Below are 22,399 nucleotides of genomic sequence, written 5' to 3'. Positions count from 1 at the left end.
TCACCCTGAGGGGGACTCAGGGTGGCCTCACAAAAGGCAAAATTCAATGGTGTATGTGCATATACATGTAAAGGAACAATAAAAATACCATCAATTTACAAATAATAATAAAAGTCATTCAAAAAAGGAGACATGATCAAGTCATCCATCTTTAAATATAAAATATACTATCACATAAAATAAGTAAGCATTTTTATATACAACTAGGAAAACAAACAATTATCTATTCATATCAATACACTGACAGAAAAAAAAACTTTTGCTTTTTTGTGTTTAGTTCAAATAGATTTTTTTGAGTGAAACCCTCCCCCATAAATGAAATACAAATAGCATACACCTTTCCGATGCTTGAATTTCCTCATTTATAAACATGTAACAAGAGGGAACTTTTATAAACATATACCAGATGCTTTCCCCTAACAACAAGGCAGATAATCAGAAACTATCCTTTGCCCATTTTTAGTTATTACACACTGTAATTTTTAGATATACTGTACATGCATTTTATTGTGTATATCTAAAAATGTGAATATGTCTATGGAGTGTTTTAAAAATATCTGCAAGGTAGTTGACAAAGAGACTGTGAGCACCCTGGTTGGTCAAATACAGGTTACCTGTTATGTAATATACGAAACAAACCCTTTCTACAGGACAATTTGTGAGTTATTTCACCACACAAGACTCACTTCAAGCACACTTCTATGCTGGTTAAAGCCAAGTTTTTTCTGGTGAGAGAAGCCCTAAAAGACCTTCATAACAATTATAAATATGTTTCTTGCATAATCTAGGAATGCAGCTGCAACATCAATTAGGAGAGCTTAAGAACACTGTGATCGCTAAATTATAAGCACAATGAATCATGATTGCTAAACAAAGGGGGTGAATTCATTATCCAACAGTGCCAATTCTGCATTGAATGCAAAGTGGGTAAATGAACAGCACTTGTTAACACCCTCTGATTGCGGGCAATGGGCAGATGGAGCTTCTACAAAGGAAAGATGGCTAATTGTTATTTATCTTACTTCCCTACACTTGGGTTTTGTAGCATTGGGAGAAATTAGTCAGTATAAATGTTCTCAAAAACCAGAATATAGAAATAATGCATTAAAGAATACGTCATCAATTTCCCTACATCCAAACTTCAAACTAGTTGTATCTTAAACTTAATGGATAACCTCATGCATGTTACTCTCTCATTCTAATCTATCCCATAACAATTTTGTGCTTCTTATAGAGGGGGGGGGGGGGATGGACAAAAATGAAAACAAAGTATATGAATATAAATAATCACATGCAATCTCCAGAAATTTCTGTGTAAATATATGTATATGCACTATGTTATGTACAATAGTGCAGTATATATGATTTTAGAGAATATAACTGGTTTTGAGTTGTTCTTATTAATGTATTAAATAGAATTATACAGCTAATTCTTAAATAACATGAATTCAAACAACCAGCAAAAAATCAAAGAAATAATGCTTTAAATAAAAATTATAATAAAACCAGTTTAGAAGAAATGTAAAATTGTGTTACCTTTAGTTTGTCTTTATTTGCTGTATTTCAATATGAATCATAGTATCATAGAGTTGGAAGAGACCTTGTGGGCCATCCAGTCCTACCCCATGCCAAGAAGCAGGAAAATCTCATTCAAAGCACCCCAGACAGATGGCCATCCAGCCTCTGTTTAAAAGCCTCCAAAGAAGCAGCCTCCACCACACTCCAGGTAGAGAGTTCCACTACTGAACAGCTCTGAAAGTCAGGAAGTTCTTCCTAATGTTCAGATGGAATCTCCTTTTTTGTAGTTTAAAGCCATTGTTCTGCGTCCTGGTCTCCAGGGCAGCAGAAAAAAAGCTCGCTCTCTCCTCCCTATGACTTCCTATCACATATTTATACATCATGTCTCCTCTCAGCCTTTTCTTCTTCAGGCTGAACATGTCCAGCTCTTTAAGCCGCTCCTCATAGGGCTTGTTCTCCAGACCCTTGATAATTTTAGTTGCCCTCCTCTGAACACATTCCAGCTTGTCAACATCTCCTTTCAACTGTGGTGCCCAGAACTGGACACAGTATTCCAGATGAATATCAAGTAATTACAGAGATTATGGTATGGTACAGCAAAATCAACGAAATAATGCTTTAAATCAAGATTAAAATAAAACCAATGTTTAGAAGAAATGTAAAATTGTGTTACCTTTTGTTTGTCTTTATTTGCTGCATTTCAATATGAATATCAAGTAAATGCAAAGTTTATGGTATGGTATAGCATGGGATATTGTATTTTTATTAAGCCAAACTTTTAAGAAATTACATTTATCCAGCACCTACCAATTCACATGAGTGCTGGTTAAGTAAGAGTCTGCTGTATTTGTACTTTTTTTGTATAGCCCCTAAGGAAGGCCAACTTTTTAAGTGGCGGAAGCACTGGCCTTTTGGGGGAAAAATAAAGTAAGTGATCATCTATCAGCATAAGAAGCTCCTAATTTGTTTTGGCCTTAGCATATCATCTAATTGCCATGATATTAATCCTAGATATATACAACAACATGGAATAGGAACTGTGTTCACTAGCCGTGTGAGTACATCTCTTTAACATTAAAAGTGCACTTGAAGAATGACAAACTCTTTAGCAATGGAAGACTTCTAATCTATAAAGATTGATTCACAAATTATATGAAATATATCTATATTGATATATTTATATCTATATATCCATATACAAATATATATGTCATCATATATCATGTTTTATACATGAATTGATTTTTGTAAATCTATTTTGCATGATAAATAGGCTACTGAAAGCAGAGTCACATGAAAAGAGCAGCTATTTCTCTTTGTAGTACAAAGGATCCTGCCTGAAATGGTTTAGTTCTCAGCATAACAAGAAACTCCCTGTCTCTGTTCCACTAGGTATGGCGGAAAAGGAAGAAATGACCCCAACTGCAGTATTTGTGAATAGCTAGATAAGAGTAATAGATTCTTGAGGGTTTAGGGAAATAGAATTCAACTGCCAATAACATCACAGCTGATTCAAGGGCTTTGGAGGATGACTAATTGACTCTGGTGGCAGGAGGTGGGGGGAGAAATTGATTTGTGAAGACAAGCAAGAGAACAAGGGAAAAACAGGGAAAGGGAGAGCTTGTGCCTAGGAGAATGCAAGAAACTTTGAGTAGAATTGGGAGTGCAGAAGTAAAAGAGAAAGGAGACTAAATGGATCAGTGTATGTAAATATGAAGATGGTAGGAAGTGATAGGCAGAAATATAAATTCATAGTGGTACTATTTTAGCATCATAAGAGTCACTCATATAAAACAGTAGTGCCACCTTTAAGATATTGCACAGAGCAACAATTTCTGGATAGAGTATTGTTATGCAGTAATATTGTTTTCTGCACAGAAAATGTTTCATGTGCAGAAAATGCTGTTTTTGCACCATGCGAAAATTCTGCACAGAATGAATCCTGAATACTAAATAGCCTTTGATGATTTGATGGTTCTTGAAGGCTTTCTTACAGTGGGAAGAAAAGTGCTAAAAATACCAATTTCTTCCTTTGAGAAGAAATTTGTTCTAGAATTACTTCTCTACTGGAAAGCAATGCCACCATAGATATAACAAACAGTTCTCAATTCTCTTCCTTCCTTCCCCCCTTCACAACCCCTCATCCTTCTTCTTCACTTCCAAAACCCTAACTGAACTAAAAATGGCTGCTCTCTTCTTCCCTTTCTCTCAGATTCTGTCCATCTCCAGCTACTGAGCTTTTCCTTCCAATTTCATCAACCATTCAGACTGCACTTCTGCTCTAGAGACTGCTGATTGCTCCACCCATCAGCTCTGCTTAGCTTCAGCAAGATGGGCCTGGCTTCTGCCTTTTATTTACTTACTTACTCAGGTGATCCCTCGTTGTCCGAGTAGGATTGTCTTCCAAGATCGGTGTACTGGCGGTGGGTCCTTAGGTGACTGCATCTTCTCCCACAGTGAAGGCATTGGTTTCCAGGTGGAAGGTGGTCCCGTTCGGGGTTAGTTTGATGTGCCTTCCTCTTGGCACATTTCTCTCTTTTGCCCTCCATTCGTGCCTCTTCAAATTCTACAGCACTGCTGGTCACAGCTGATCTCCAGCTGGAGTGCTCAAGGACCAGGGCTTCCCAGTTCTCAGTGTCTATGCCAGATGGTTGGCTTAGAGCCCATCTTTAAATCTGTTTTCCTGCCCAACAACATTCCATTTTCCATTCTTGAGTTCGGAGTAGAGCAACTGCTTTGGGAGAGGATGGCCGGGCACCTGGACAAGGTGGCCGTTCCAAAGAAGTTGATGGCGTAGGAGCATCGCTTCAATGCTGGTGGTCTTTGCTTCTTCCAGCACGCTGGAAGATTTGCAGGATTTTTCAGAGGCAATGCTGATGGAATTGTTCTAGGAGTTGCATGTGACGTCTGTAGATAGTCCACATCTCGCAGGCATATAGCAGGGTTGGGAGGACAATCGCTTTATAAACCAACACCTTGGTATCCCTACGGATGTCCCGGTCCTCAAACACTCTCTGCTTCATTCAGAAAAATGATGCACTCGAAGAGCTCAGGAAGTGTTATATTTCAGTGTCAATGTTGACTTTTGTGGAGAGGTGGCTGTCAAGTTAGCAGAATTGGTCCACATTTTCTAATGTTACACCATTAAGCTGTATTTCTGGCATTGGAGAGGGATTGTCTGATGCCTGCTGGAAGAGCACTTTGGTTTTCTCGATGTTCAATGACAGGCCGAGCTTCTCGTATGCTTCTGCGAAGGTGTTTAGAGTGGCTTGTAGGTCTTCTGAATGCGCACAGACAATGTTGTTATCAGCATATTGGAGTTCTATAACAGATGTTGTTGTTACCTTGGTTTTGGCTTTCAGTCTGCTGAGGTGAAATAGCTTGTCATCTGTCCGATAGATGATTTTCACTCCGGTGGGAAGCTTCCATCAACAAGATGAAGTATCAGAGCGAAGAAGATGGAAAATACGGTTGGAGCAATAACACATCCCTGTTTGACACTTGATTCCACCTTAAATGGGTCACTTTGGGAGCCATTGCTGTCCAAGACTGTTGCCATCATGTCATCGTGGAGGAGCCACAGGATGTTCGCAAATTTGTTAGGGCACCCAATTTTTTGGAGGATGGTCCAGAGAGCGCTGAGATTCACTGTGTCCAATGCCTTTGCAAGGTCAATGTATGCCATGTACAGAGGTTGATTTTGTTCCCTGCATTTTTCTTGGAGCTGTCGTGCAGTGAAGATCATGTCCACAGTTCCTCTGGAGGAGCAGAAGCCGTTCTGGGATTCTGGGAGGGTGTCTTCTGAGAAGGGTAGACGACGGTCTGCAAGGATTCTTGCAAGGATTTTCCCAGCGGAGGTTAGAAGGGAGATACCTCAATAGTTTCCACAGTCTGTTCTTTTCCCTTTTTTGAAGAGGGTGATGATGGTGGTGTCCTTGAAATCTGTTGGGATTTTCTTGGTCACCCACACTTTTTCTATGAGCTGGTGGAGTTGGTGTGTCAGCTCAGGTCCTCCCTCTGCCTTTTACACAAACCCTTATACACCAACCCTTCAGGGTAGACCAATCCATTATACAAATGTCTGTTGTGCTTTTTCTGAATTCTTGCCCCTCTCTGGTTTTTCCCATCACTGAAAAAAAGGTTCCAGGAAAACATCTCTTTAGAGTAGGAATTTTCAAACTCTGGCCTTCCAGCTATTTGGGCCTCCAACTCCTGGAATTCCTGACCTTTTGAATAAGTTGGCTGGTGCTTCTGGGAGTTTGAAGCTCAAACTGCTGGAGGACTGGAGTTTGAGGATGCCTGCTTTCGAGGGCTGATTAGATGAATGGGGCACCTTAGAGTGTGATTCTGTTATTTGACTACCTACCTTTCCATACTTTTTGCTTGGATTCAAATAGCATTATGGGGAAAATCAGAAATAAATAACTAGTCATTTTTCCCTTATGTGGTCTGCCTAGATCTATGGCTAGTGAAAAATGAGTGGAAGCATCCCATGTATCAGTGGCAGATATATATGCCCTATTTTACTCTCTATATTCCATATATTTGAAAAAGTACAATTGGTCACAACTCTAACAAATACATTTATTGTTAACATTTCAACTGAGTTCTATTCTAGCCCCAGTAAAAAGATTACTAATACCACTGTAATTGTTTTCAGCATTATAAATGTGCAGTAAGTTGGTGGAACAAATAGATTATTGTGTAAAATTGATAAAACTAATTAAGCATGTCTGCTCACCCAAGCCTATTATAGAGAATAGTTTATCTCATTTTGTTAAATAGATTATGGCTTACATTCAGTGGGGTTTTCTTTGGGGGGGGGGGAACTGTTAAGAATTAAACTAATTGCTTGACAGAGAATACTTAGCTGTTCACACATCTGCAAAAATTATTCAGAGTGTATATCTGTACTGCTTCAAAGACTAATGATAGTGGGATAATTATAGGCCTATCAACTTTTCCGATGTTACTAAAACGTAGTTGTTTTTCTGAAGTTATTACTTTTTATTTGGCACAAAACATTACCTTGTTACATTCTGATTTTACTTGGGAATGAGGCCACACTTTTTTATCCAAAAAGGACTAATGTATTGTCTACGCAATGCAACAAAAGCTAGTGATGTGTAGAAACTCACCATCACTACTGCTGTGATTTCTTGCCAAACTAAAAATGACATGACTAATCTGATTCAAAATGTACACTGTCACATTCAAATTGCAAATGAGGTGGAGAGTATCCCCCAACTGGTTTGTTGGTCTTCATTTACTTAACCTGCAATCCCTACTGTCTCCATTACTCCTTTTTTAAATGAGTTCCTCCTTTACAATTATTTGCATTTTATTTCTATCTCATCCCAAGTTTTATCATCTTACCTTGTACACGTGGCCTGCTCACTGTGATTGTGATTTATCTATTTTTGTATTTTGCATTATTGTATTGTACTCTTATGTTTTATTTATTTTATTGTGATGTTTATTTTGTGTTTTGGGTTTTATTTTGTTGTAATGCATTTCTGGGCTTGGCCCCATGTGAGCTGCGCCGAGTCCCCATTGGGGAGATGGTAGCAGGGTATAAATAAAGATTATTATTATTATTATTATTATTATTATTATTATTATTAAACTGCAAACCACTTCCCTTCCTTGCTGTGTCCTTCCCATCTGGAATCATTTGCCCAGTGGCATAATGGTTAAACCCTTGTGCTGGCAGGACTGCTGAAGTATAGGTCAGCGGTTCCAATCCGGGGAGAGCAGAATAAGCTCCCTCTGTCAGTTCCAGCTCTCCAAGCACGGAAAAACAACAAAACATCTGGGCAACATCCTTGCAGATGGCTAATTCTCTCACACTAGAAGTGACTTGTAGTTTCTCAAGTCCCTCCTGACATCAAAAAAATGTCCTAATGCCCCATCTAGACTGACACTATAATTAAGCTTGGAACAGGTTTGGGAGGAATCACTTTCATTGCATGAGTGATATTAGATTGAAAGGTTTAGAACTGCTTGATGCCAGGAAGGATAATATATTATTTCTTGAGAACACTGTAATCCTTGAACTTTTTAATGCCAGACTGTTATCTAAGATAGCATGTACATTTGGAAGGTCTTTTCAGCTTTGGTGAGGAAGCTTTTGAGATTAAATGATGAAACTTCCAGATACTTTGATTCTTAGGCCTGCATTCTATGGTCTGAGCCAGTTACACTGAATAGTGAGTTAACACTTATGTACACCTTATTGCTCCAAAGTGTTTTCTTAGCTAGCACTATAAACAATTTCCTCAAAACAGTGAATCAACATATCTCATGGGGCTGGGGAAAGAGGATGAGCTGCCATATTTTCCCCCGTTCCAGCACACACACACACAAACTTGACACTTTTGCCCCTAAATTATATTTTGTGCAACCTACCCATTAAATATTCACTAACATGTCCAAAATATGATACAATACAAAATCTAAACAAATCTTGCACACAATATTCTCCTTCTAGGAGGTAAATAGGTGGGGACTCTACAGTTAATTCCAAGATATATTCGTCTTAGAAGCTAGTATTTTCAAGCAGCTGATTACAAGAGTCTGACTGTGCGACAATCAATCTAGCCAAGTGGGGCTATTTAAGGAAAAAGGCCAGATGGGAAAATATAGTAAATTCACTTATTTGATCTCAACTTACTCCAGAACCCAATCCCAGTAGAAGTTCAATAACTGTATAACTAGCAGACACAAGCAAGCTTACAAACCAAACATAAAGGACACTGAACATGTTTCGTTGTTTCTTAAATATAAAATTCATCTTTAAAATGGCTCTAAACTCCCCCCCCCCCCCCCCCGGTGACGTAGAAGGTTATACCATTGAGCTGCTAAACTTGCTGATCAAAAGGTTGGCAGTTCAAATCTGGGGAGGAGCTGAGTGTTAGCTCCAGCTTCTGCCAACCTAGCAATTTGAAAACATGCAAGTGTGAGTAGATCAATAGGTACCGCTTCTGTGGGAAAGTAACAGTGGTCCATGCAGTTATGCTGGCCACATGATCTTGGAGGTGTCTATGGACAATGCCAGCTCTGAGGCTTAGATGAGCACCACCCCCCAGAGTCAGACATGACTAGACAATGCCAGGGGAAACCTTTACCTAAACTGTAAACCAATACATTTAACTCATCCATGACCTTTTAACTAGCAGAGTAAGTTTAAATAAAATGGTTAAGGACTCAAATTTCCTATTTCCAGATTTTTAACGGATGTGTATGAAATCATATAATCAGTGTTAAAAAAAAGGCAATCATTAATATTTTAGTTTTTGCTCCCTGTTGCAACAACACACCAGAACCATAATAGCCTCCGTATATAAACTGGTGTGCCCTCAAGACAAGGGCCTACCAATTAAAATTGTTCTTCACTTATTAATCAACTAAGTCTTTAGTTGATTACTATGCCAATTAAATGGATCAAAGACTGCTGCTCTAGTTTAAATCGATTAGCATGTGCTAATGGGCGACTGCTTCTTTATTTTATAGAAGTTTCAGTAAAAGAAAAAATGGTGGAGAATGAAGAGCTAAATAATACATCTGTGCTAGGATTGCTTAAAATATAAAACCACCATGTGCTCATTATATAATGCACTCAGCATGTATTATAGGAATTCCAATGCTGTTCTAACATTGAATAATTGGTCATTATCACAAACTTTGTGATCTATAACTCAGATAGGCTGATGAACTTAACTTAAGTGCATTTATTCTCATAGAGGTCCCAGGTGTCTATGAGTGTGATCTGATATACTTCTGTCTGCAGTTGATGCTCCATTTGTATTTACAAGCATTTTGTAAAATATTTAAAGGGTTGGGAATTGAAATTGTAAGAACACCACCACATTACCTTATAGATTCTGTCTTATATATAATTGATGATTCCATTGGGTACAGTATGCTTCCCATAAGCATGGAACTGGTATTGTCAAAGGCTTTCAAGGCCAGAATCACTGGGTTGTTGTAGATTTTTTGGGCTGTATGGCCATGTTCTAGAAGCATTCCCTCCTGATATTTTGCCTGCATCTATGGCAGGCATCCTCAGAGGTTGTGAGGTCACAACCATAGATGCAGGTGAAACATCAGGAGGGAATGCTTCTAGAACATGGCCATACAACCCGAAAAACCTACAACAACCCAAAATATGTTCTCTCCAGGCATTTTTAAGTCCTTCAACATGACTCTATGGTATTTTGAGGCCAGAAGTTATTCAACATTATCGTTTTAGTATTAAGATCGATTCTGCAAGCTTTAGAATTGCTTTGTGCCTGAGTGGCTCTGAGCCCAAAAAAGATGGACCCAAATGTCTATTTATCATGTATGGGTCATACTTTCCCTACCCTCAATTTCTAGCCATGTTTGACAAATGTCTTGGTGTGCAGTAAATGGTGGAGTGCCATTAGAATCAAATGGTTCCTAGTTGTTATAAACTCAAGACATTGATAGAGAAGAAACTTAAGACTTTTGCATGCATATTTATGAAAGCCAACATGGATAATAAGTTTGAACATTGCAGTAGGACTCTGGAAAATAGGGTTCAAATCCCTGCTCTGTCCTGCAAACCCACTGGGTAACCCCTTTGACAAGTTATACTCTCTCAGCCTCCTAGGAAAGGAAGCCCTACTCTGAACAAAGAAAACCCCATGATATGATAACCATAAGTCAGAAACAGCTGTAACAAACAAAACAGTGCATATTTACATGTACATAGTCTTACTGAGTCAATGGGGAATGAGTACAGAATTCTAATTTTAATAATAGACGATGGGAAAGTGTATTTTTTACATAAGGTTTCCCTTTATTTACATATATTTTAATCAATACAAATTGTAGTGACTAGAGCAAAAGTATTGAGCTAATGGTACTGTGGTTTTGAGTACTGGACTGTAACTCCAAGGTAGGAGGCTTCAAATTCCCACTCAACCAAGAAAACCTACTGGATCAGTGGTTTTCAACCTGTGGGCCCCTAGGTGTTTTGGCCTACAACTCCCAAAAATCCCAGTCAGTTTACCAGTTGTTGGGATTTCTGGGAGGTGAAGGTCAAAGTATTGGTGACCCACAGGTTGGGAACCACTGCCCTAGATGGACTTGGACAAATCACACTCTTTTAAGGGGAAATAAATAGCAAGCCTTATTTAAATATGTATTACTAAGAATATCCTAGCATGGCCTTGCCATAAGATGCAACATTCACATGGAAGTGCAGAACAATAATGAAACTGCACCAACACCTTACCTGGTTTTAGTGGTATCTCACCCCAATCATGTCTTAAAATACATACAAGGAAATAATATTGAGATCAATTGCCAGCTGAGGTGGTGAGAATTGCAGATAATATAACTTACTCTCTTTCCAGGTGGTCCAGGGGGGCCAGCTTCTCCTGATGGTCCTGGTGGACCCTAAAGAGAAAAAAACCCATACATGTTATTATGACCATGATTCTGAAAAACAGATATTATTGTACTGGTAACAAGTTTTCAAAGGCAACAACTTCAAGTGTGCTTGACCTGTGGTTTTCAAGATGGTCACAGAAGTAAATTGTGTGTGCCTCCATTTTGAGGGAAAATCATCAAAAGAGGTCACACCCTTTTTATTGTCTGTATGTATGGGGTCAGCTAAGCTAATTAGAAAAAACAGAACCTTTGCTCCTGTATATCTCCTGCAGCCATCCTTAAATATTTAGCAACTTCTCTACTGTGCCATGCAGAACACTAAGCACCAAATGTGAATCCATGAAAAACCATCTCAGATGATTCAGAAGAGACTTTTTGAGATGGCAAGATGGCATGGGACTTAAATCACATATAGTGATAAACCAATATAATACTAAAGCTAAGTAGAAGTTTTCAAATCAATCAGCCAATCAACAATAGATTGGTATTATTGTGGATTGTATGTTTATGAATACTCATACAATATACGTCCCCAAGTTACTTTTAGTTTAGAACTTACATATTTCAAATTAAGCAACACACTCCCTTCAAGTGTTTTCCCACCCCTCAATTTTCCTCATGTATGTCTAGAAATTTTCAACTGACCACTAGAAAGTGAATTGGGGCCCTTCCACACTGCAGAATTACATAACTATTGAGCAACTTTAATTGCCATAGTTCTTTCCTATGGTATCTTGGATGGACAGTGCTTAGCTAAAGAACTCCTGTATTAAATCACCAAACTACAGACCTACATTATTCCATATGGTGGAGTTATGACAGATAAAATGGAATAATAATTAACATAGTAATTTTGTAGCTTGATTGGACCCCATGTTGTTCCATGTTGTTTCATATTACAGATGACTTTCTGCAAAGTTCTACTTTATTGTATATTCACTAAATAATTGCACTAAAGCATCAACACCAAGCAAGCCTGAACTTGGAAGTAACAAAATATTTATTTATTTGTCATATTTATATCCTGTCCTTCTCAACCCTGAAGGGGACTTAGAGTGGCACACTCTCAGAAAGATTGAGGGAAAATACAACAGAATGAATTACTTATTCTGATGCTTATTCATCCATGTTCCTCATCCCACAGTGAGGAAAAAGTTAAAACCTGAGAATATTTTATATTATTATTTTATATTATGCTTCTAATGTATTGTGTTTTAATTGGTCTGACCCTTTGTGTTATGTTATGTTTATTTGGTTTATCCTTGGTTAAGTCTGGTCTTTTATTTCATATTATGTTTTGGTTGTTGTTTGTTTGTCATTTTTGTTATACTTTGGAAACCGCCCTGAGTTCCTTTGGGGAGAGAAGGTGGGTTATAAATAAAGTATTAATATTAGAAAATGCGACAATGTTAGGAAAAAGTGTGCTCTTGGATACTTATATGATTCAAAAAAGAATCTTGTAATGTTTTAAAGCAGACTATATCTAAAGCATTATTTGAAGTGAGAAGTAAAGGAGCACTTGGTTTTCCTGCAGACATTCACCTTATCAATGAAGATGTGGGCGCATTATTACAGAGAAAAATCATAGAAACTCTACTTACAGGTTGGCCTGGGTCACCGTCTTCACCTTTTTCTCCTCCTGTACCATCAGTCCCCTAGGGAAGGGAAAGCAAATAAAAGAAAAAAAGAAATAAAGGGTTTACAGAGTTCACTTTGTACAAAAGTGTAGGTGTGATAGAGTCTTTATAGGACTGGACTGGGATTTGGGACTAGAATCTGTTTCAAATCTCCTCTCACCCACCAAAAGCACTAGGTGACCTTGAGCCAATCTTTTTCTTTTTGTCAGCCTCCGGATTGCTAATAACATGTTGCAGAGAAAAGCTACAAGCTGTTAAATATAGGTGAAAAACTTCTTTCAGCTGACAAGTGAAGTCAATTTCAAAGAGGTTCTTGGGATGTGCAGGTGTATTCCAATGATGTGGTGGGCAGGAGGAAAGTTAAAAGAGTGTGGCCAAAAATATCAACCACACTGTGGTTTGCTGTTGAGAAAAATGGGAGCATAACAGTTGTGCTCCATTCTCTAGCTGCCTGTTATTTAAAATAAAGGAGAATAAAATGAGTGCATGAAACAAATAAGATTGGAAGTATATTCTAAGGTGAAAGGACGAAAGAAAGAAAACAACAGAAAGAAAGGTTTTAGATGCTGTTTCAGAGTGTGAAAGTGATACGGCATTTGGCAAGTTGGATGGAAGGAGGAAACATAATCTGACAATTGAACTTAATGCGGCTTTAATACAGTAATTAAAGTCATTTTGCTTTCATCCCTACAAGATTTTTAGGTTAGTTTGACTCCACCTGGCATCAGAGTGACGACCAATTGGGTTATTTGCAAGACACAGTAAGGTTTATAAAAAGAAAAAGTCAGAGTGTAAAAGAAGTAGGTGCTCCTTGGAAAGCTGTCACCCTTGCTGTTTCTGCAATAGTCTGATGTAATCAGAGTATTTCTTGGCCATGAAAATAGATATATACTTTTTTACCTTTTTAAAAAGATACTTACAGCTGGACCAGGTTCACCGGGAGGACCAGGGTCACCAGGAAAGCCAACAGGGCCCTAAACAAAAAGACAGTAAGATAAAGCTCATATTATTCACGAATGACAGATGTAGGTAACTTGAAATAGATAAAATTTGGTTACGATACACATTGTGTAAATAAATAAATCTCTCAAGAAAATGTTAAAAAGGATGAACCTGTGGAATGGGACTACTGCACATTAAATCAATAGCCTTATACAATGTTTTTAGTAGGTTCATTTACCGGATTTCCTTTAGGTCCATCATCTCCTGGAGGTCCTTTAATACCAGGGGGTCCAGCTGCACCTGGTGGTCCAGCCTCACCTTTTTCACCTCTTTCTCCTTTTGGACCCTAAACAACAGACAGAATTTCAGGTGAGAACCTATGAACAACTTTTAATTAGATTTTATTTACTATTGGATTTTTTTTGGTAGCAAATGCATAGTGAAAAACAATCTGTTGAATTCTAGAAGATCCGCATCAGAATCGGTTAGCTAATTGTGTGTTTTGGAGGAGATACACCCAATTATAAGCAAGTTTGTAATACAATTCAAAAGTAAATGATGAATAATACAGCTCATGCTGATGGCCTAAGTAAATAGAATTTTAGTGAAATTAAACACAAGAGCCCTAAAGTCCATATTGAAAAATAATGACAGGGAGGCATTTGGCAAAAGGTATGCTATTAGAACTCCTTTGCAGAGCTTCGGTCAAGTACAATAAATGGCTGCTGTGTATGTTCAAGTCATAGCAGAAAGAAATCTCAGTCAAATCTGTCAAATAGCTCAAATCAGGCCCGTAGCCAGGATTTTGTTTCGGGGGGGGGGGAGGGGCTTAATTTTTTTCAGGGGGGTTTCGGGGGGGCTGAGTTTTGGGGAGGGCTGAGTCTGAGTGAAAGAGGGTCTAGCCTAGCAAACCTTTTGTATCATTACCCCAATACCCCCATGCATATGGGATATATTGAGTATGGTGATCAGATCATGATATGAATAAACATAACAGTTTAAATAATGCACCAGTAAGACCTTTTTGCGAACCACCATGAGAATTTCGGGGGGGGGGGGGGCTGAAGCCCCTCAAGCCCCCCCCCCCCCCCGGCTACATGTCTGGCTCAAATGTTTCACCAACCAACAGATCTAAGTGTTCCATAGGATGCGCCTGGTAGCAATGTGCTACAATGGTATAGAGTGAAAGAGATCTAGATTCATGAATCAACCACAGACAATATAATCCAGTTTCTAAGTGGATTAAAATGAACCAGTGTCACTGTGTAGTGCATATAGAAACCCCCTAAGAACTGATTTTCTGACTTAAAATCAGAATAGAACTTGGGAAACGCAATATCCAGAAAATGAGGGGGTTTTTTTATCTTAACCTTTCAGCTAACCATGCTTCAGGACACATTGGGAGTGTGTATTTTGTGGACGCCCAAATCTCAAGATAGCATTGAACTGGATTAAACTGTCTGTGTAGACCCAACCCTCATTTCAAGTCAACAAGCTAGAAAATCCAATGGATTAAAAAGCCAGCTAGTAGGCTGGTAAGCAGACAGCTAATGAGAACCTAGGAACTGTGGCAGAATAAAGATTTGTAAAAAAATACACACAACAAAATAATATAAGGAAAATCAACAGCACATAAAACTGAGTGTCCAGACATTTGCTTTGAAAAGCCATGGGCCTAACAACCAATCAGATTGCATTTCAATAGCAACAAAATTGTGTGGTTGAAAGTATTCACACTATAAGGGCCCATTCATGGGTGGAATTGGTGAACAACATTGCAGGGTTGGGAAAAGGGCCAAGGTTACCCAAGGATCTGAGGAGAGAAGGCTTGGGCTTGTGGGGACCCAGCTGCCCCATCGTCAACAGTCCTGATTCTTGACACAAAAGAATAAAACAGGACATATAAATATCCTAGGTCTTTCACCATTGTATTTGCAGAACTGATACTTACACCTGTGCCAGCTTCTCCAGGAGGTCCAGGGTTACCAGCTTCACCAGGTTCACCCTAGAAGAAGACAAATTAAAGGATTTTTTTACTTCCATCTTTCTTATGAGAGAAAAATGAAACATTTTTTGCTTGAACTTTCTTCAAACAGAATTTTGTTTTGTTTTCTTTTTTAGTCTAGAAGTACATCCCTGCAAATTAGAAAATGCTAATAGAAAACTACTTTAAAGTGATTTAGTTTAATTGAAAATGATGTTAGGTGCTCAAACTAGGAAAGTAATCATAAATAAACAGAATGACAGTAAATGAAATAATATGCTAACAAATAATAAAATCTTCATTGCAGGTCTCAAAAGCAAACACTGCACTATTTATTGGTGATGATAGCTCTTTAGTAAACCAGATGGCTAGCAAGACATCCATAAAAATTCTCTGCGAAAGCAAAATTTAAACAGTATGAAATAAATGCTTAAGTTAATTTATTCTTCTCTTCAGCTCCGAATCCCACAAAATCTGAATATATCATTTCGGTAATGAGGAATGACGGATGAGCTCTGCTCAGTTTGTTTTGAAATTAGCTTGGTATTTATGAGCTTTCTTGCTATTTGTGAACATTCTTTCTGGTATCTGATAATTTTGCCTTGGCTGGTAATGTTGGTGTGGCTGAATACATTGTCAGTACTATGTACACTGCCACATTGGTCTCCATGAAGTGTAGCTTAATTTGCTATAATCTGATTTTTGGGAGCTGTGATAAACACAATTGCCACTACTCATGGCTCAAACACTGAGCCCAAAACTAAGTTATTGAACATTCAATGTTTATCCCTAATCTACTACCATCAATTATGCTTTTAAAATTTTATTTTAATAATTGGCAGCAGTTTTAATTATTATTTTCATTTTAATTCATTCTTGATCTTTTTCATTATTACTTTTATAAATTTTAATATATTAAAATCAGTTCTATAATTTTGATGTAAAAATCAATTTTCTTTAATTACATGGCACTGGCACATTCACAAGATCACTAAAAATTTCCAATCTCTGTTTGAACATTTGCCTAGTTTATTCATTCAATAGCTCAGTAATAGGGCATCCAAAGTTTCATATTTTTGTAGATGTATGAAAGAATGAGGAATTTCAAAATGCTTCTTCCTGTTTGGAGGAATATGCATTTTTTGATATTTTTCCAATATTTTTTGCATTTTCTGAGGGGGTTTTTTGGGAGGTGGGGAGTTGTGCAAAAAACATCTCCAAAAAGTGCACAATTGGGAGGAAATCTGGCAGGGGACGTGAAAATTTGAAAGTATAATTTCAAAATCTGGACGTATTCTATCCAAATGATAGGGTAGTAGTAAGACTGCATTTTACTGAATAGGAAAATTGGCTGCAATAGGGACATTGATCATGTTCATGAAAAATCTATCAGGAAAGTGAAATAGTTATTAAGGATTCTGCTAAAGACATTGGGCTGTATGGAAGTATAAATCCACTTTTAAAATCATATCTTGTTTGATTCTGCTGTTTGGCACTCTCCGAATGAAGTAAAAGTTTGAAAATATTGTATTAGGCAACAAAACAGAATATATTCGTAAGAAAAATAACCCTTATATTGATGAAAATATGCACAACTTATTGGTATTTGTGCATACTACACATATGTTGAGAAGAAACTACAGTGTTGTTGTTCATTCGTTCAGTCGTCTCCGACTCTTCGTGACCTCATGGACCAGCCCACGCCAGAGCTCCCTGTCGGCCGTTACCACCCCCAGCTCCCTCAAGGTCAGTCCAGTCACTTCAAGGATGCCATCCATCCATCTTGCCCTTGGTCGGCCCCTCTTCCTTTTACCTTCCACTTTCCCCAGCATAATTGTCTTCTCTAGGCTTTCCTGTCTCCTCATGATGTGGCCAAAGTACTTCAACTTTGTCTCTAGTATCCTTCCCTCCAGTGAGCAGTCGGGCTTTATTTCCTGGAGAATAGACTGGTTGGATCTTCTCGCAGTCCAAGGCACTCTCAGCACTTTCCTCCAACACCACAGCTCAAAAGCATCGATCTTCCTTCGCTCAGCCTTCCCTAAGGTCCAGCTCTCACATCCGTAGGTTACTACAGGGAATACCATGGCTTTGACTAGGCGGATCTTTGTTGCCAGTCTGATGTCTCTACTCTTCACTATTTTATCGAGACTGGACATTGCTCTCCTCCCAAGAAGTAAGCGTCTTCTGATTTCCTGGCTACAGTCTGCATCTGCAGTAATCTTTGCACCTAGAAATACAAAGTCTGTCACGGCCTCCACGGTTTCTCCCTCTATTTTCCAGTTGTCAATCATTCTTGTTGCCATAATCTTGGTTTTTTTGACATTTAGCTGCAACCCGGCTTTTGCGCTTTCTTCTTTCACCTTGATTAGAAGGCTCCTCAGCTCCTCCTCGCTTTCGGCCATCAGAGTGGTGTCATCTGCATATCTGAGGTTGTTAATGTTTCTTCCAGCAATTTTCACCCCAGCTTTGCATTCATCCAGCCCCGCACATCGCATGATGTGTTCTGCATACAAGTTAAAAAGGTTGGGTGAGAGTATGCAGCCTTGCCGTACGCCTTTCCCAATCTTGAACCAGTCTGTTGTTCCGTGGTCAGTTCTGACTGTTGCTACTTGGTCCTTGTACAGATTCCTCAGGAGAGAGACAAGGTGGCTTGGGATGCCCATCCCACCAAGAACTTGCCACAATTTATTATGATCCACACAGTCAAAGGCTTTAGAATAGTCAATGAAGCAGAAGTAGATGTTTTTCTGAAACTCCCTGCCTTTCTCCATTATCCAGCGGATATTGGCAATCTGGTCTCTCGTTCCTCTGCCTTTTCTGAACCCAGCTTGAACATCTGGCAACTCTCGCTCCATGTATTGCTGGAGTCTTCCTTGCAGGATCTTGAGCATTACCTTACTGGCATGAGAAATAAGGGCCACTGTACGGAAGTTTGAGCAGTCTTTCGCATTTCCCTTTTTTGGTATGGGGATATAAGTTGATTTTTTCCAGTCTGATGGCCATTCTTGTGTTTTCCATATTTGCTGGCAAATGGCATGCATCACCTTGACAGCATCATCTTTTAAGATTTTAAACAGTTCAGCTGGGATCCCATCATCTCCTGCTGCCTTGTTGTTAGCAATGCTTCTTAAGGCCCATTCAACCTCACTCCTCAGGATGTCTGGTTCTAATTCATTCACCACACCGTCAAAGCTATCCTCGATATTGTTATCCTTCCTATACAGATCTTCTGTATAGTCTCGCCACCTTCTCTTGATCTCTTCAGCTTCTGTTAGGTCCCTGCCATCTTTGTTTCTTATCATACCAATTTTTGCCTGAAATTTACCTCCAATGTTTCTAATTTTCTGGAAGAGGTCTCTTGTCCTTCCTATTCTGTTGTCTTCTTCCACTTCCATGCATTGCTTATTTAAAAATAGTTCCTTATCTCTTCTGGCTAACCTCTGGAATTGCGCATTTAACTGGGCATATCTCCCCTTATCACTGTTTCCTTTTGCTTTCCTCCTTTCTTGGGCTACTTCCAGTGTCTCAGCAGACAACCATTTTGCCTTCTTGGTTTTCTTTTTCTTTGGAACGTACTTTGTTGCCGCCTCCTGAACAATGTCGCAGACTTCTGTCCATAGTTCTTCTGGGACTCTGTTTACTAAATCTAGTCCTTCAAATCTGTTCTTCACTTCCACTGTATATTCGCTAGGAATGTTAGTGAGATCATATCTAACTGGTCTGTGTATTTTCCCTGATCTCTTTAGTTTTATTCTAAATTGGGCAATAAGAAGTTCGTGATCTGAGCTACAGTCAGCCCCAGGTCTTGTTTTCACCGACTGGATGGATGTCCGCCACCTTTGGCTGCAAAGGATGTAGTCAATCTGATTTCGGTGTTGACCATCTGGTGAGGTCCATGTATAAAGCCGTCTTTTAGGTTGTTGGAAGAGAGTATTCGTTATACACAACGAGTTTTCCTGGCAGAATTCTATCAGCCTGCGTCCCGCTTCATTTTGTTCTCCCAGACCATGCTTGCCTGTGATCCCAGTTGTCATTTGACTTCCCACCTTGGCATTCCAGTCTCCTGTAATGAAAATAATGTCTCTTTTCGGTGTATTATCCAGTAGGTCCTGCAGATCCTCATAGAACTGATCTACTTCTGCTTCTTCAGCAGCTGTGGTTGGGGCGTATATTTGGATCACTGTGATGTTGAAAGGCTTTCCTTGCACTCGAATTGAGATCATTCTGTCATTTTTTGGGTTGTATCCAAGCACCGCTTTAGCAAATTTCTTATTAATTATGAAGGCTACTCCATTTCTTCGATGTTCCTCTTGTCCACAGTAGTAGATCTGGTGGTCATCTGATGTGAAGTGGCCCATTCCAGTCCATTTCAGTTCGCTGACCCCCAGAATGTCTATCTTTAGTCTTGACATCTCACCAATAACAACATCCAATTTGCCCTGGCTCATAGATCTTACATTCCAGGTTCCTATGGTGTGTTGATCTTTAGAGCATCGGATTCGTCGTTCGCCTCCAGTACCGTCGGCCGCTAGCCTTCCTTTCGGCTTTGAGCTAGCTGCGTCATCACATCTGGGGCTAGTTGAACTTATCCTCTGCTCCTCCCCAGTAGCATTTTGGCCATCTTCCGACCTGGGAGTCCCATCTTCCAATGGCATACCGACATATCTCTGGTTGTACTGGTCCATTTAGTTTTCTTGGCAAGGATACTGGAGTGGTTTGCCGTTGCCTTCCCCAGGGATCACGCTTGGTCTGACCTCTCTGCCACAACCGTCCCGTCTTGGGTGGCCCTTCACGGTTTCGCTCATGACATCATTGAGGTGCTCAAGCTCCAGCGCCCCGACAAGGCGGTGATCCTTTGCTGGAGGAAACTACAGTAACATATGGAAAATATCTAATCTTAAAGCATAGCCAGGCTGCAGACATTGTTGCACTGTATTTTTCTATCATCCCTCACCAATGGCCATGCTGGTTATGATTTATGGGACCTGTAGTCCAACAGCATCCTGAGGGACACATATATCACAACTGTTCCTGTCCAATGAAGGACAAAAGTATTGAAATAACACTCTTAAACAATATGAATAGATGATGTTTCCATATGAATCTATAAATTGAGTTCATCCTCTCTTGGTGCTCTATTTATTGCAAAATAGATGAAATGATTGTGATAGGGAATCATGGTGAGATGGGGCATTGTCAGGGCTACTTCTGAACTCTGGATACACTACTGATTTGTGGGTCAGCTCATCAAAGAGGCCTCTTCAGCTTCAATTTGGAAGTGGACAAAGAAAATAGGTAAAATAAGAGCACCACTAATTCAGTCATGTGTTAGCTTGCACCCATGGTTACCATTCCTTCTCACATTTCATATATTGAACAAGAGCTTCTCCTCACTAGCTTAAAACTGTCCTTCCTTTCTTCCTCCTACCCACTGCTTTAATTTCAAACACTGCTCTAAAAGAGTGTATTTGGGGGAATAGTTTGTTTCAAGCGGTTTATGATTAACTGCAATGGAGACTCTTTATAGAGTTCTTGCACTTATGGAGTGTGGAAGCATTAATCATTTGGCAATCCACATATATTTTTTATAGTAGCTGCCTTTTAATGCTTTGGTATATACAACAACATACATAACAGAAGATGACAACACATTCCAATATATACAATAGTTGTGTACATATGGCTTTTAGAAAGAAATTAAAATCATGGCTTTGGGATCAGGCCTTCGGACAGTAGATGTTTGTAGAATTTAAAGGACATGGACTAGAATGACAATACGACTGGCGAGATTGTTTTAATTATTTATTGTTTTAATGATTGCATATGTACTGTCTAATTATGATTTATGTTTAATTGTGGTTTTATTATTGTGGTTGTTATGGTTTGGCATTGCGTCAGTGTCCAATGTATAACATTGAAGTTTTGTCAGTTATGTGTAAAATGCTTTGAGTCCTTCTAGGGGTGAGAAAAGCAGTATAGAAATACTGTAAATAAATAAATAAATAAATAAATAAATAAAGCAATGACAAAAAAACCGATCCTAAAACCTGGGTCATCTTATATGTGACTCAGTGCTGGAACAGGGAGCAGACATGAAGGCTATGACAAGAGGCACAGGCAAGAAGTTCCCATCACTTGACCAAACAAGAGTTTTTCCATGTCAGGAGCAACTTGAGAAACTGCAAGTCTCTTCTGGCGTGAGAGAATTGGCCTTTTGCAAGGATGTTGCCCAGGAGATGCCCAGATGTTTTGATGTTTTATTATCCTTGTGGGAGTCTTCTCTCATGTCCCCACATGGAGAGCTGGAGCTGGCAGAGGGAGCTCATCTGCACTCTCCCCAGATTCGAACCTCTGACCTGTTGGTGTTCAGTCCTGCTGGCACAAGGGTTTAAGCCACTGTGCCACTGGGGGCTCTGCCCGAACTAGAGAAAGAAAGGCATTCCTATTTTCTTCCTCACTTTTCCCCTCACTCAAGTTGTGTCCAATAGCAATATGAGGGAGCCTGGAGAATTTGATGCAGTCACCATTTTGGGCACTTGAGGCAGAGTGGAAAGGTAGTGGCCATTTTTAATAACAGCTTTGCAAAGAAACTGTGATGGCCATTTTTAATAGAAACTTACTATACAAACCTGTGTGCACCTATTAGAAATGACTACCCTATTTCTACTTTACCTCAAGGTATACCACATTCTTCAGGTTCCCTCATGTTATTTCTGAACGCTGCTCAGAAAATGGGGAGAAGGTGAGGAAGGAGGAATATGGGAGGACTGCTTTCTATACTTTGAGTTTGGGCAAAAGAGAGGTAATGGGGTGAGAACTTATCTCATCTACCTCTTATCATTGCCTTTGTACTGAGCCTGTATTTGTATAATTGTAAACATTTTAAGATTAGCAATGTAAT

General features: G+C 39.1%; 1 protein-coding gene across 1 annotated transcript in view; it reads right to left on the bottom strand.

Moving 5' to 3' along the window:
* Positions 1-22,399, bottom strand: part of COL11A1 (collagen type XI alpha 1 chain) — a 299,114-nt gene that overhangs the window by 23,989 nt on the left and 252,726 nt on the right. Inside the window, exons 50-54 of the mRNA XM_060774023.2 lie at positions 15,466-15,519; positions 13,753-13,860; positions 13,493-13,546; positions 12,537-12,590; positions 10,888-10,941 (exon numbers count right to left, since the gene is read on the bottom strand). Coding sequence (XP_060630006.2) covers positions 10,888-10,941; positions 12,537-12,590; positions 13,493-13,546; positions 13,753-13,860; positions 15,466-15,519 — 324 coding nt within the window. The remainder of the gene's footprint in view (positions 1-10,887; positions 10,942-12,536; positions 12,591-13,492; positions 13,547-13,752; positions 13,861-15,465; positions 15,520-22,399) is intronic.

This window comes from Anolis sagrei, chromosome 4, assembly GCF_037176765.1.
Source record: "Anolis sagrei isolate rAnoSag1 chromosome 4, rAnoSag1.mat, whole genome shotgun sequence".
Classification (NCBI taxonomy): domain Eukaryota; kingdom Metazoa; phylum Chordata; class Lepidosauria; order Squamata; family Dactyloidae; genus Anolis; species Anolis sagrei.
Note: the sequence above shows the minus strand (reverse complement) of the source record. Positions and strands in the feature narration are given on the sequence as shown.